The following is a 14049-nucleotide window of genomic DNA, read 5'->3' on the forward strand; positions in this document are numbered from 1 at the left end:
GGCTATTAGCACTTCTCACCTTAAGGGCCTCGGGCGGATCCCCACGCTCCCCTGCTCCCCGGGATCCCCGGAGGCTGGACTCTGCTGTTCCTTCCCCACAGTGGCGACACCTCGTGCCTTGGGGCGGGGGTGGCGGCTTCTAAACTGGGCATCACACAGGCTAGGAACTCTGCCCCCCACCAGGGCTCGGGTGTCTCACACAATACGGCCACACACGCCCGGGTCCGCCCCTTCCTGGGCACCCTGGGAGCTGCCGTTCCCAGGGCGACAGTCAACACAGGCAGGAGCTCCTTACGCAGCGGGGCTAAGACGTTTCCCAGCCTGGAGGCTTGTGTTCTCATCGGCCACTCTGAGATCGGGGTGCAAGGGGACAGAGGAGGACCCCTGTCAAGCCCTCCAGGACTGAAAGGGAGGGAGGACCTCAGGCAGCACCCCCATGGGGACCCGCCCCACCCCCGGGCTCCAGAGAACCACATCAGCGGGCTACCGACTGCCCACCACCAGGCGGCCGGCCTCAGTCTCCCCGGCTGCCCGAGGTGGCCCTGCGGCCGGCAGGGGTCTCGCTGGTGGCGGCCAGGCCCCGCGGGAGGCCCAGGGCGTGCAGCAGGACCAGCTGTGGCGGGAGCTGGTGGAGGCCGAGGGGCGCGGCCGGCGGCGCTGGTGAGTGTCGGGCTCTGCCTCCTCCTCCCCGACGCCTGCCGTCGACGTCCGGGAGGTCCAGAGAAAGGGAGCCCGGGTGGGAAAGTGATCGGGGCCGCGGGTGCGAGAGAGGCCGGGCCGGGCGCAGGAGCAGAGGAGGTTGCGGGAGGAGGGAGGCCCTCGGGTCCCGGCAGCCCCTGGAGGGGCGAGGTCCCCAGTCCCCCAGAACTGCCCTCGGGCTGGATCCCGGGAGGAGGCCGGGCGAGGCCGAGGGGAAGCCGGGATGGGGCTGGAGCTGCGCTGCGCTGCTCCCGGGCACAGGCCGCCTTCAGCGCCCACTCGGCGGAGACCCCGCGAGCGCTCGGCGCAGCCCCCGCCTTGGCCGCCGCCCCGGGGGGGGGGGGCGCATTCCCAGGACAGCCAAAGACTCGCACGGAGATCGATACAGTCTCCACGTTGTCCTCGGAGGGGATGGCTGCGGGGGAGTGAGCTCACGGAGACCTCTCCGGAGAGGTGACCAGCAGGCGAAGGCGTGAGGAGGGGCGGAGGATGAACTCCATGCATTTAAGAAAAAACAGCAGGGGCTGGGGTTGTGGATCAGTCATCCCCAACCCCTTGTGAGACAGGGTCTTGCTAAACTGCTGAGGCTAGCCTTGAATTTGACATCCTCCTTGTTCAGCCTCCCGTGTCACCGGGATTACAGAAGAATGTGCTGCACACCCGTCCTCGTTTACATTATTAAATGACTAGTTAAAGAGAGCTCTAGAATCTAGCCTTGTCGCAAAACTGAAATTTTACACCTGTTCATTAGCACTGCCTGCTTCCCCTTCCCCACCTTCTGACTTTTTAAGTGCCTCTGATATCAGTATGGTCATGCAGTATGCAAACATCACCCGCACTTTTGCTTTTCCAAGTCTGGCTTACTTAGCTTTATGTCCTCCACGTTCATCCGTGATACAGCATATGGCCGAATCTTCTTCTTTTTAAAAGCTGAATAATATTTATTTATTTGTTTATTTATTTATGGGGAGAGGGAACTAGGGATTGAACTCAGGGGCACCTGATCACTGAGCCCCATCCTCAGTCCTATTTTGTATTTTATTTAGAGACGGGGTCTCAGTGAGTTGCTTAGCGCCTCCCTATTGCTGAGGCTGGCTTCTGTTACACGAGTAGATCACAGTTTTGTTTACCCATCAATTTGCCCATAGATATTTAGGTTCACTCCCCACATGTTGGCAATGGTAAACCATGCTGCAATGAACATGGGAGTGCATATCTCTCTTCAAGATCCAAACTTCAATTTTTTTCAGATAAATATCCGAGGCAGGATTGCTGGACGTTATGGTGGTTCCATTTATAATGTTTTGAGAACTGTCCATGCTGTTTTCCATAGCAGCCGCACTATTTTGCATTTCCCCCAACAGTGTACAAGGTTTCCAATTTCTCCACGACCTTGCCAACACTCGTTGGTTATCTGTTGTGTTCTGATAACAGCCATCCTCCTAACTGGGTGAGAGGGTCTCATTGTGGCTTGGCTTTGCATTACCTTGATGATGAGCAGCTTTGAGCATCTTTTCACATGCCTGATGACATCTGCATGTCTGCCTTGGAAAAGTAGCTATTCGAGCCTAGTTTTCAATTGGATTATTTTGTTTTTTGCTATTAAGCTGTGGGAGTTTGCCATGATTTGGAAGTTAACCCCTTATCAGATAGGTGTTTTGCAAATATTTTCTCCCCTTCCGTACATTGCTCTTTCATGTTGATTGTGTGCTTTGCTGCTCAGAAGTGCTCTCAGTTTGACATAACCCCTCATGTCTACTTTTGCCCTTGTTACCTATAGTTTTGATATCCTATCCATGAAGTCATTGCCAAGACCAGTGGCCTGAAACTTTCTCCTATGGCTTTGAGTTGATTTTGGAGACCATCTAAGAAAAGGGTCCAGATCTATTGTACACCACAAAGGAAACAGGAAGGTTGAAAGGCCTCCTGCAGAATGGCACAGAAGATTTGCACACCAAGCAGGTGTGGGAGGAGGGGCAGGAAGGAGTGAAGGAGGAGGGACATCCCGGCCTAGACACTGGAGTTTGAAAAACTAACAGAGAGGAGCAGGTCCATGACAAAGCTCTGATGAGTTCTAAGTGCCTGGGTCACTGACAAATGGAGTTCCCCAAGGGCAGTGGGAGGTGTGCTTCCAGACACTGAAGACCTTGGGGGAGGATGAGGGCTCCTGGTTCCTGGGAGCTAAGGGAAGTGGGAAAGGAGTGACTGCTAACAGAGATGGGCTTTCTTTTGAGGATGGTGAGAATGCTCTGGACTCAATAGTGGCCATGGTCGTGCAACTTTATGAACATACCAAAAACCCCTGGGTTGTACATTTTAAAAGGGTGAATCTTGTGATATATGAGTTCAATATCAGTTTTTAAAAGGAAAAGGCCAATGTTGACACCAGCAACAAGAACAGGCTTCCCCTGAAGAACACAGAGCATCCATAAGAGAGAACCCAGGACAGACTTGCAGACCTTCCCGAAGATCCCAGAAGTCACCAGGGGACTGAGAAGCCAGAGGAGAAAGCCAGGAGGCCAGGAGGCACAGAGACCAGGAGGCCAGGGTTTTGGAGGCCAGGAGAGCCCCAAGCAGAGCTTGCCAGTAGAAATATAATAAAAGCCACATACACAATTGTAAATTTCTAGTAGCCATCTTTAAAAATGTAACAGGAACATTTTAATAGTAAACTAAACCCAAAATATCCAATTTATTACCATGTCTACATGAGGTCAGTCTATAAAGTTAATGAAGAGACATTTTATATCCCTCTTCGTGCCAAGTCTGAAATCCAGTTTGTACTTACACCAAGAGCACCCTCATGAGGACCTGCCACCTTCCAGGTGTCAGCGAGCCAACCCCATCCCACCTCACCAGAGGGGAGACAGACTCCTAGGAGGAAGGAGCTTTGCCACAGCACACAGGCAGCTGGACACGCATGAGAACTTGGCACCTTTCCTCGGCCCTCCCTAGGGGTCAGCGTGGCTCTGAGAGTCCAAATGACGGAAAGAGCCCTTCCTTGAGCAGCAAAGGGGGGGATGGGATGGGGATGTCAAGACAGTGACAGAGGAACCACAGCAGGCAGCAGAAGGGGACACAGAGCGCCCAGGAGGGCACAGGTGTTACAAGGTGTGGGTCAGAGTCTGCGCCTGGCACAGTTAGACAACCTGGAAAAGTCAAGTAGAACTTCTAGAAATAAAAACATATAAAACTGAAAAGTAGGGCTGGGGTTGTGGCTCAGTGGTAGAGAGCTTGCCTTGTACATGTGAGGCTCTGGTTCGATCCTCAGCAACACATTAAAAAAAGGATAAATAAAATAAAGGTACTGTGTTTATCTACAACTAAAAAATTTAAAAAAAACTGAAAAGTACAACAAACTGAAGTGAGAATTCACGAACTCAAGATAGACTCATATAAATCACTCAGGAAAACAAGAGGGAAACTGAACGAGATGGTCGGAGCTCCCCAAGCCAAAATGAAACATTTGAAGAGCAAATGTGTGGGAATTTTCCAGAACCAAAGAAACATGACTCCACAAATGATGATGGATGTGTTCCTCACAAACAGATTTGAGTTCCCAAAGAGAGAGGCCCCAGGGCAGGGGTGAAGAAAGGGACCAGCCACGTGGTCTTGCAGGGCCAGTCCAGAGCAGGAGGACAGGGCTCCACAGGAAGTCTCTGCAGGAGGCACTGTTAAAGGAGTTGTGGGCCACCTGATGATACTGACTGAATGGACACTCTTGAGAGGGGCTTTAGGATTTTCTTGGAGCATTTGGAATCAATGATCATAGACACCTAGAAAATTGGAAGCAAATGTAATTATTAGACCTAGAAAAAAGACCAAGTTGCATAAGAAAGGAACAGAGACCATATTCTGCTCCTTAGTTCATCAGTGAATAGTATTTTTGATTTATTTTTCCATTGCTGGGAATTAAGCCCAGAGCTGTGAGCATGCTAGGCAGGGGCTCCACTGAACCACACCCGGCCCAAGGAACAGCATTCCTATGACCGTCCCACATAAATAATACATATCAAGCTAACCAAGACCTACAACTAGTTTGGAAGGATGGCGGGAGGGGAGGCAGGTCAGAATGCCAACTCATCCGTCTCCTATAACAGGAAGTCAAAAGAAAGTATAATTTTTTTAAAATCAAGCAAAGGTTAGCATAGGGTTTCAAAATATGAAGGCAGAAGGCTGAAGAAATAGCTAAAAGGCTAGGGACAATTTGACTCTAGGACATGGGCTCAGGAGCTGTGAGGCTAGGTGCAGAGAAAGCTGTATTTATTATGTCTTGTAAAGTTATTTGACTTTAGAAAAATAGATTCCAATAAAAATCCAACTACAAGGGCCTGTCATGCCATTCTCCTACCCCCACCTTCTCTGCACACACCCTGCAAGGTTCCCAAGGCTTGGGGTGTGGAAACTGGCTTTCCTTCACAAAATACTTGAGGTCTTCTAATGTGGCCTTCTGAAAATGCAGAGATGTGGTAAAATTGCAGCCATCCGTTTCCTTAGCAACAGAGTTACCACTCTGGGAAGTCATCAGTCATGAAAATGTGTGTTCACTTTATAGAATGCACCATAAATACCTGGTTGACACTTGGCATTTGTTCCAGTTAAAAATTATTTTAGAACGGGCTTGGTGGTGCATGACTACAATCCCAGCAGCTTGGGAGGCTAAGGCAGGAGAATGGCAAGTTCAAAGCCAACCTCAGCAACTTAGTGAGGCCCCGTCTCAAAATAAAAATAAAAAGGGCTGGGGATGTTGCTCAGTGCTTAAGCACCCCTGGGTCCAGTTTCTATCAGGGCCCAGCCTAATACATATATGTGCCCTGTGGCACATGCCTGTAATCCCAGACTGGTGAAGCTGAGGGGGCAGGATCGCAAGTTTGAGGCCAGCCTCAGAAACTTAGTGAGACCCTCAACAACTAAAGGAGACACTGTCTTAAAATTAAAAAAATAAAATAAAATAGAAAAGGCTAGAGATATAGCTCAGTGGTAAAGCACCTCAGGTTCAATCCCCAGTGCCAAAAAAGAAAAAAAGAAAAGTTATTTGAATTTTTGGTGATGTGATACATAGTGACATGGAATGGTTTACTTGACATAGTGAAAGTCAGTCTTAAAAATGTCTCAGAAAAAAAAAAAAAGTCTCAGAAAGAATTCATGCTGCCCACGTGTTCTTCCTTTCCAGGGTTGAGAACTGGAGTTTCCTGAAAGACTATGACCCGATGGTAAGGCAAAACACGTTCCTGTGAAACACACTTTTAGTGTGAAAATTTATTAACTTTTCCCATACATTCATCTAACATTTACCAAGGATCTACTTTGTGCTTGATACTGGAATGAGGAATAAAATAGCTGTAAGAAACACAGGGTCTGGGAAAAGAAAATATTTATACAGAACATTCAGAACTGTCCCCCTAGTACTTGCTGGTTTTATTGATGTGAGTCAATGGAAATGGCAGGCATTTGCTGATGAGACCCTTCTGCTGATCCAAGATGCATAACATGTGTGTGCCCAGCCAAGGAGGAGAGGGAGCCTGGGTAAAAACACTGAGAACGAATTTCCCGAGTCCTGGCTTTCCTTGGCCTGCAACTCCTTCCTGTCTTCAAAGCCAGATCAAGGTAGTCCCACCTCCAGTCCACCCTCCACTTTGCCACCAGAAACTGTAGCTCCCCCAATGAAAGGCTTTCAATAAATCGGGCACTGTGGCACCAACCTGAAATCCCAAGGACTTGGAAGACTGAGGCAGGAGGATTGCAAATTGGAGGCCAGCTGGGGTGACTTAGAGAGACTCTGCCTGAAATTTTTAAAAAGAGGGCTGGAGGTGTCGCTCAGAGGTAGAGTGCTTGCCCAGCATGCACGAGGCCCTGGGTTCAATCCCCAAAGGAAGGCCACATGGGCAGGGGCTGTCCCGGGTGAAAGCCGGGATCTCCTTATCTGACTGATCATGCTGCTTCTGTCAGATGAAGGGTGGCACAAGATGACCCTAAGGAGGCGCAGATTATTCTTAATTCCCACACACTCGTTGGTGCACTCAGCAGCAGAATTCACCAAGGCCTGTGCTCGGATGCTCAGAGGGCCGACGCATCAGAGCCACAATCTGAAATCACCCCAATAGATTAAGGAGTTGGGGACAGTCACGGAACTCACGTGGTGGAACAGCAGGAGTGATAGAGCTGCAGCCACTCGCTAAACCAGAAGGACCCTCGTGGACATGGTGGTGAAGAAGGAGGCAGACACAAGAGGCAGGAACAGGCTGGAGTTAGAGGTCAGATCAGGTTGCCTTGCCGGTGGAGGCAGTGGCTGGGGGTTGAAAGGAGGGGTCTGGGGAGCTGATTTTTTTTTTTAATCTAGACAGGGTTAGCAGACATGTTTGTAAAAAACTTTTGAGCTATGATCTGTGCATTTTTCTGTATGAATGTTACACTTTAAGTAAAAAAACACGCACACAAACACACACACACCTCTGTCTTCCCTCCATCTGGGAAGAAGAGGCCTAAGGCAAGGTCCCTCCCTCGTTTGCCACAGTCACAGAGGAAAAGTCAGGAGGCCTGGGATGCCTGAGGGTGCCCAGGATGCTGAGGGGCAGACCTGCCACAGCTGCAGAGTCACCCCACTCTTGATGGGAGTCTTTTGTCCAAACAGGGACAGAAACACCTCACACCCACCTGCGGAGGCTGGAGTTGCTCCCACCCAGTGGTAAAGTTGGGGCTCCAACCAGCCGCTTAGTTTAGTTCTGGTACCACATACTTACCCAGCAAGCCACCTGACCTCTGTCCTCTCCATCCTGAGGGCGCCCTGAGCAGCCAGGTCTCTCCTTTTCCCACAAGAGCGTGTGACCCGCGCTGTGCCCCCTCCTCAGGGCAATAAGAAGGAGCCTGAGAAGCTGCCGGACTCCGTGCCCCTCTTCTCGGACACACTCCCCAATTCCACAAACCAGGTTGTGGGCAGCAGGGTGGACACGCCCCTGGGGAGGACCCTCATCCGCATGGACTTCTCTGTCACCGAAGGGGTTCGGAAGAAGAAGCTGGAGGTCGAGCTGCAGCCGGCCTAGGAGCAACCCCGGCCTCCGCAGGTGGGTGTGAGGTGGGGGCCTCGGCAGCCTCCGGAGGGTTCTCTTGGCTCACAGGAGATTAGGAGGATGAGAAACCTGCCAGGACCGCAGAACCCCGGCCACTCCAGCTGCTGCAGCTCAGGAACCAGGACGCCCCGACAGCCTGGGTTCCAATCCTGCTGCCCACCCTGGCCTGCAGCCTCGCTCCAGCCTTGGTGCCTCCTGGCCCAGCTGTGACACGTGTTCCCTCCAGCTGCTGAGTGCCTCAAGACGACATGCGTGTATCATCTTCTGGTTTTGAAGGTTATAAGTAGGATGTGGGTGTCACTGGGCCAAAGTCAAGGGGCCCCGGCGCTGTGAGGGTTAAAGGGGGGCTCCTTTAGGAGGCTGGAGGAGGAGCCCCGGGGTGCCTTAAGTTTCTAGAGGTCACTGGCTTTCTTTGGCCTGCAGGTTCTTCCAGTCTTCAAAGCCAGCTTCGAGGTAGTCTCAAGCACACACCCCTGTCTTTAGACGGCCTCTTGAGGAGAGCAGAAACTGCAGGGACTGGAATGGCTGTTTTTCCTTGACACTTGCTTGGGTTTTATTCAGCCTTACAACTAACCTTGAGTGCTACTGTCATTTATGTGTATTACTGCACTTGATCTTCTCAGCAACCATGTGGGACAAATATTATGATACCCGGCAGGTGGAGCAATCTAGGCACAGAGAAATGAAGTCACTGGCCCAAGGTCACACAGCTGGAAAGTGGTAAAGATGGGGTTCAAACCAGCAGGTCAGCTTAGTTCTAGTACCACATACTTAAGTAGGAGACTATATGCCACCCTTCACTCAGTTCATAGAGTCCCAAATATTTAGCAAGTTATAGGGTTTTCTGCTTAAGGAAAGTCTCCAGGTCCCTGAGAAAGCATCCCACCACCACAAGAACAGGTCCTAGGTGTTACCAGGAGTTGCAGGGCACACTGCTTCCACACGCAGCCCCCTCCCCCAGGTACTCCACTTGCACACCCTGACCCTGCAAGAGTGTGAAGCAAGACCCCAGGCCCCTCTGGCCAGCAGGAGGAAGGGGGCGGGCGCAGCACACAGCCTGCAGGCTGGCTCGGGAGGAGCAGCTTCTTTCTCAGAGTCTGCGATGGAAGCTGGGCTCCCCTCCAACCTGAGATCACATGTCAGGCTAAAGGCAGTAGCCTGCACAGTCAGGGGTCAAGGTCATACCATGGCAGCATCAAATGAAGGTCAAATGCCTGTCCTCAGGCTGGAGGGGTCCAAAGCCAGCTTCTAGGGCTCCTTAAAGACCCCGTCTGAGTTCTTGCCATGAGCATGCATATATATTATTTTTATAACTTCCTAAAAAAAAAAAAAAAAGCACAGTTTCCACTTTAGGAAGAGAACAGAGAGGAGCAAAAGGTATGAGGGACCTTGAGGTCAACTGCCACTGCAGGTGGTGGTGCCTGTGTAGGTTGGAAGGACTCACCAAGAGCTTCTCTACCTGCCCCTGGAGGGAGGGAGGGGGCCAGGGCCAGGGTGGTTCTGCCACTCCTGGGAACACAGACAGTGCAGTGGATAAGCACAGGCTCTGCTTGGCATGGTGCCCAAATCTCTTTCGTGGCTGTTTTTGTCACCGTTTGGTCTCTAAACTGAGCCAAGGGCTTGGATCCAGCTCATTCCAGCTCCAGGTCACAGGGAGAGGGGGAGGAGGCGGGTGCCCAGGGCAGCATCAGCTCCGGGACTGTAGCTTCTGAGCACTCAGGTAGTAAGTACTGAGTGCATCAGCCAGCCGCAGGGACGGCAGGGATGCAATGCAACGTCCCACCCACTGTCTAGCCCACAGGTCTGCATGTCACTGGGGCTCGGCTGACCTTGGCTGCAAGCTTCGACTGCAAATTTTGCCTACATGTTTTCCATCCTCTTGGATCCAGAGCCTCCTGCAGCAGTCTTCTCGTAGCCCACCACCACAGGGCCGGGACCCCTCTGAACCACAGGATGCTCAGTGGCCTCTGCACATAGAGCATGTCTCTGCACTCTGCAGCCAACCTGTGTGGCCCTGGAGATGCTCATGACCAGCCACACTCCCGCCGATCCCTGCCCCACCTGCCTTCTTTTCAAGAGGACATCTGCACTTGACCTTCCCCACCCCTGAGCCACCCACCAGAACCAAGGGAACTGGGACCAGGTTCTGACCCAGTGTCTTGCTTTGTTCCGGAGGCTGGCTGGGCTGGGAGGCCTCAGGGCCCGGGTACAGCAAGAGCAAAAGGGGCATTGTCAACAGAGAGATGTGTGGGTGTCTCAGAGCCAAGGACTGGGCAGCAGCAGGGATCTGGAAGGGACAGGAAGCAGGAGCCAAAGAGCCATCGTGAAGCCTGGAAGGATTCTTCCTTCCCTTCTGATCACTGCTTCTCTGAGCGCCTCGGCCTCATTCTGCTCTCTGGAAGACCTAGCATCTCCGCTTCCACATGATAAAAAAAAAAAAAAAAACAGAACAACCACCATCCAAGTAAGCCAGGAGCACCTTCCTGTGTTAGGAAATAAGGCAGTGTTCAAACTCGATGAGGAACATAAAAGGGACAGAAGAACCAACCTGAAGGGGATCCCACGGGACATATTTGGGACAACAAATATGGAAAATGAAGGACAATAAAACCCATACCCACCAGGCAAGATGGCGCACACCCGTAATCCCACCTACTCCAGAGGCTGAGGCAGGAGGATCACAAGTTTGAGGCCAGCCTGGGCAACTTAGACCCTGTCTCAAAATAAAATAGAAAGGGCTGGGGTGTAGCTCAGTGGTGGAGCACTTGCCAGACATCATGCATGAGACCCAAGGTCCAAGCCCCAGGAACAAAAGAAAAAGAAGAGGCCATACCTGGCTACACCTGAGAAGCCACTTCCCATGGCAGTGCCCACTAACTACATTCAATAACACTAATAATGATAATAATGATAATAAATCTAACAATTTTTAAAATTTCAGGTATCAAGGAGGAACTCTTCTATTGAAGATAAGAAGTTATAGAGTAAATAACAACAAATCACTTTTTCCTTTTTATGGTACTGGGGATTGAACTCAGAGTGCTCAAACACAGAGCCACATTCTAACCTTTTTTTTTTTTTTTTGCTTTTTTTTTTTAGTTTTAGGTGGACACAATGTCTTTATTTTATATTTTTGCTGAGGATCGAACCTAGTACCTTATGCATACTAGGCGAGCGCTCTACCACTGAGCCACAACCCCAGCCCCACTTTTTTTGCATTTTATTTAGAGACAGGGTCTCACTGAGTTGCTTAGGGCCTTGCTGAGTTGCTGAGGCTGGCTTTGAACTTGTGATCCTCCTGCCTCAGCCTTCCAAGACACTGGGATTACAGGTGTGTGCCACCATACCCTAAAATCACCTTTTGGTGCCTGTCATAGCAATACTAATTTAGGTAAGAATAAAAGATACTAAAAACATTGGGCCAAAGATTCTTAGGGAACAGTAAATGCTGAAATCTAGAACATACCACCTTAACCAACTTAATAAACTCAACCCCACAAAGAGCAAGACAACTGACCCAAGGTAGTAAGTCCTCCTGCCAAATATAAGTAAATAAATAGCATAACCTGAGTGTAATCAGCAAAGAACTCCAGGCAAACTCAAACAGAGGGACATTCTGCCAAATAGTTGGCCTTGATTCTTCGAAAACATCCATGTCATGAAAGACAAAGGAAGGCTGGAAAGTGATCCAGACCAGACTGGACAGACCATCCTGGATCCAGCTCCAGGGTTCAAGCAAAGCTGGTTATAAAGGACACTTTGCTGAGTCTTAGAAGATGGACTAAACCTGAGGTGACAACATTGTATCAGTGTCCCACTGCCTGCAGAGTGTGCAGCATGGGATGATTTTTCTGGGGTTACCTAGAACACTCTTGCTCTTAGGAGGCCCCGCTGCTGCAGTCTGTAAAGTGCTGTGAGGTCTATAACAAACTCACCAATAGCTTAACACGAACGTTTGGTGTGTAAATAGAGATAGATAAAGCAATGTGGATAAAGTGTCAACAGCTAGTTAATTTAGATGAAGAGTGAGTGTCCATTGTACTATTTTTTTTTGACCATTCCAAGGGTTTGAGAATTGAAAATAAAAAATAAAGGTGGGAGAATGGCCACCACCAATGGCTCTGGAGTTGGCATCTCCTGGGTTGCAGAGAAGAGCCAGGGAGATAATCAGCACTCCATTTCTAGTCCCCTGTGAAGGTATTCTTTGGTTAGGTGCAGGCAGGGAGCCCATGTGCTCAGCTGTAGCTGAGGAGCAGGGTCAGAATGGTGCCCCTCCAGTGTGAATGTGCAGGGGAGAGGAGAAACGTTCTGTGCCCTGGGGGGCATATCCGAGAGCTATCCCAGTGAGCCAACTGTGGAGACCCTCACCCAGGCACTCTCCAAACTTCGGAAGATAGTTTCAAGGGTCAGCTGTCCTGAGGCCCAAACCTGACTTCATTTAGGGCCTCCCACAGCTGTGAGAGCAGTCAGAGTCCAAGAACCCCAATACTTTTTCTCTAGTTTGCACCTGTTGGGGGGACTACCATATATTGAGCACCTACTAAGTGAATCTCAATACCTCCTGAGGTGCGGATGGTTTTCCCCACTTTAAAATGAAGAAACTGGGATGCAGAGAAGTCAAGCGTTTGTTCATTGAAGACCTTGATGCCTATGCTGGGAGGACCCCTGAGGTCTGCCCACACCCAAGTGCCACACTATCACATCATCACATCTCTGTCTTCACGCCAAGCAGCCACGTGGGGAGAAGTCTCAGAGCCACACAGAAAGCCTCCTGTTACCGCTCTGCCTCACCCGACGAACTCCAGAGCAGACAGCTCCAGAGGCTTCTGTCCCCGCCAGGGCCAGCTTTTGTCCCACCCTAGAGCAGGTGCACTCCCTAGGTGGTCCTGAGAGCACTGATTCCAACCCAGCTCCGGTGACAGCTGGTCCCGGGGGCCGCGGAGAGTCCTGCTGCCTCTCCTGGTCAGTTGCAGGGTCCTCCCGAAGACTGGGAGGATGCACGCACACGAAGTTTAAGCGTCATGGAAAGTTTAAATCTCTGAAAAACCTAAGGAGAAAAAGAAACGAAGACACTTGTAGAGAGTGAATCGCTACAGAACGGCCCTTCCTCCCGCCGAGGGCGCCCGTTTGCCCCGTGCCAACCCAACCGCGGGGAAGCAGAACTGCTGGGGCGCCTCCCGGCGGCTCGGAAGGGTGCGGGTGGGTGGAAAGAGGAAAAGTGAATCAGCAGCGGGCGGGGCCGGGCAGGGTGCGGGGAGCCGCCGCCCCGGGACCGGGCGATCCCGGGGCGGAGCCAGCAGAGCCCGACAGGGCGGCGGGTGATCCAGGCGAGGCGAGGAGCGGAGTGACCAGGGGGCGGGGCGGGCGGGACAACGGACTCCGGCAGTCTGGAGTGGGGTGGTCCCCGCAGCTCAGGGCTAGGGCGGGGCCTGGGCGGGGCGGCAGCCGGGCGGGGGCGGGCGGACGGGAAGGCGGAAGGAGGGTGCGCCTCTGGCTGCAGAGGGTTGAGCCCCGGCTTTCCAGCTGCGATCCGGCCGGCGCCATGGAGGACGCGCTGCTGTGGTTCTGCAACTGGAGCACCCTGGGCGTGTGCGCCGGGCTCAAGCTGCCGCAGATCTACGCGCAGCTGGCGGCGCGCAGCGCGCGGGGCATCAGCCTCCCGAGTTTACTTCTGGAGCTGGCCGGGTAAGGCCCGAGACGGCCTGGCCGCAGCTGGGAGCCCGGAGAGCCGGGCTAATCAAGTACAGCTGGGCAGCTGAGGGTTGTCGGGCGCTTTGGGGCTGGGGCTGCTTCCCGGGTCTGCTCCCACCCTCCTCGGTGCCCTCCTCCAAGCCAGGTGAGGTACGAACTGACTGCTCACGCCCATTTTACACGTGGGAAAGTTGACATCTAGCGGGATCAGCGCTTGGTCCTGTAGTGACAAAACCCACCGCTGTGAGCAAAGCCATTTGCGCCTTGAGCCCTTCATCGTCCCTAAACTTACTCTGCACCGCCGGTCTCTTTTCTGGTCTCGATTCTCTGTCCTCTACGACGAGAGCTTGGACCAAGGTAGAAGGTCCATATTTGGGGAATCAGACCATGGAGATGTCTTTGAAGCTAGAGGAGGAAGGGAACGTGGGTTGGCGCTTGAAAGATGGGCGGGTATCCGACCGGTAGTTAAAGACGAACGTGTGGAGCAGAGTTGTGAAACTTCTGTTTGGGAAAACACGTCCCTGAAACGCGAGGTCTCGACCCTAGTCCCGGCTGGACTCCCGCTCCCCTTCCTCCTGGCCCCCGTCCCCAC

At 52.0% G+C, this 14049-nt stretch overlaps 2 protein-coding genes and 1 long non-coding RNA gene across 5 annotated transcripts in view; 2 read left to right on the forward strand and 1 right to left on the reverse strand.

Moving 5' to 3' along the window:
- Nucleotides 1-14049, forward strand: part of CUNH2orf50 (chromosome unknown C2orf50 homolog) — a 17866-nt gene continuing 3817 nt past the window's right edge. The window contains exons 1-4 of one of the 3 annotated variants that reach the window (XM_046441266.2): nt 8-660; nt 5873-5912; nt 7548-7760; nt 9561-11882. In XM_046441266.2, the coding sequence (XP_046297222.1) occupies nt 437-660; nt 5873-5912; nt 7548-7739 (456 nt within the window). In that variant the 5' untranslated portion in view covers nt 8-436 and the 3' untranslated portion in view covers nt 7740-7760; nt 9561-11882. Of the gene's footprint in view, nt 661-5872; nt 5913-7547; nt 7761-9560; nt 11883-14049 lie in introns of those variants that run through there. The other 2 variants (XR_009226543.1, XM_046441267.2) reach the window with 2 other exon arrangements.
- The window catches only part of LOC124090604 (uncharacterized), a 2687-nt gene continuing 1011 nt past the window's right edge, over nt 12374-14049 (reverse strand). The window contains exons 2-3 of the long non-coding RNA XR_006851164.1: nt 13750-13862; nt 12374-12813 (exon numbers count right to left, since the gene is read on the reverse strand). This is a non-coding gene — a long non-coding RNA (uncharacterized LOC124090604). The remainder of the gene's footprint in view (nt 12814-13749; nt 13863-14049) is intronic.
- Nucleotides 13237-14049, forward strand: part of Slc66a3 (solute carrier family 66 member 3) — a 17279-nt gene continuing 16466 nt past the window's right edge. The window contains exon 1 of the mRNA XM_046441268.2: nt 13237-13451. Within this exon, the coding sequence (XP_046297224.1) occupies nt 13309-13451 (143 nt within the window). The 5' untranslated portion in view covers nt 13237-13308. The remainder of the gene's footprint in view (nt 13452-14049) is intronic.

The sequence above is a fragment of the Marmota monax genome, unplaced genomic scaffold, assembly GCF_021218885.2.
Source record: "Marmota monax isolate L192 unplaced genomic scaffold, Marmota_monax_Labrador192_F-V1.1 WCK01_AAM20220418_F8-fsc00010, whole genome shotgun sequence".
Lineage (NCBI taxonomy): Eukaryota > Metazoa > Chordata > Mammalia > Rodentia > Sciuridae > Marmota > Marmota monax.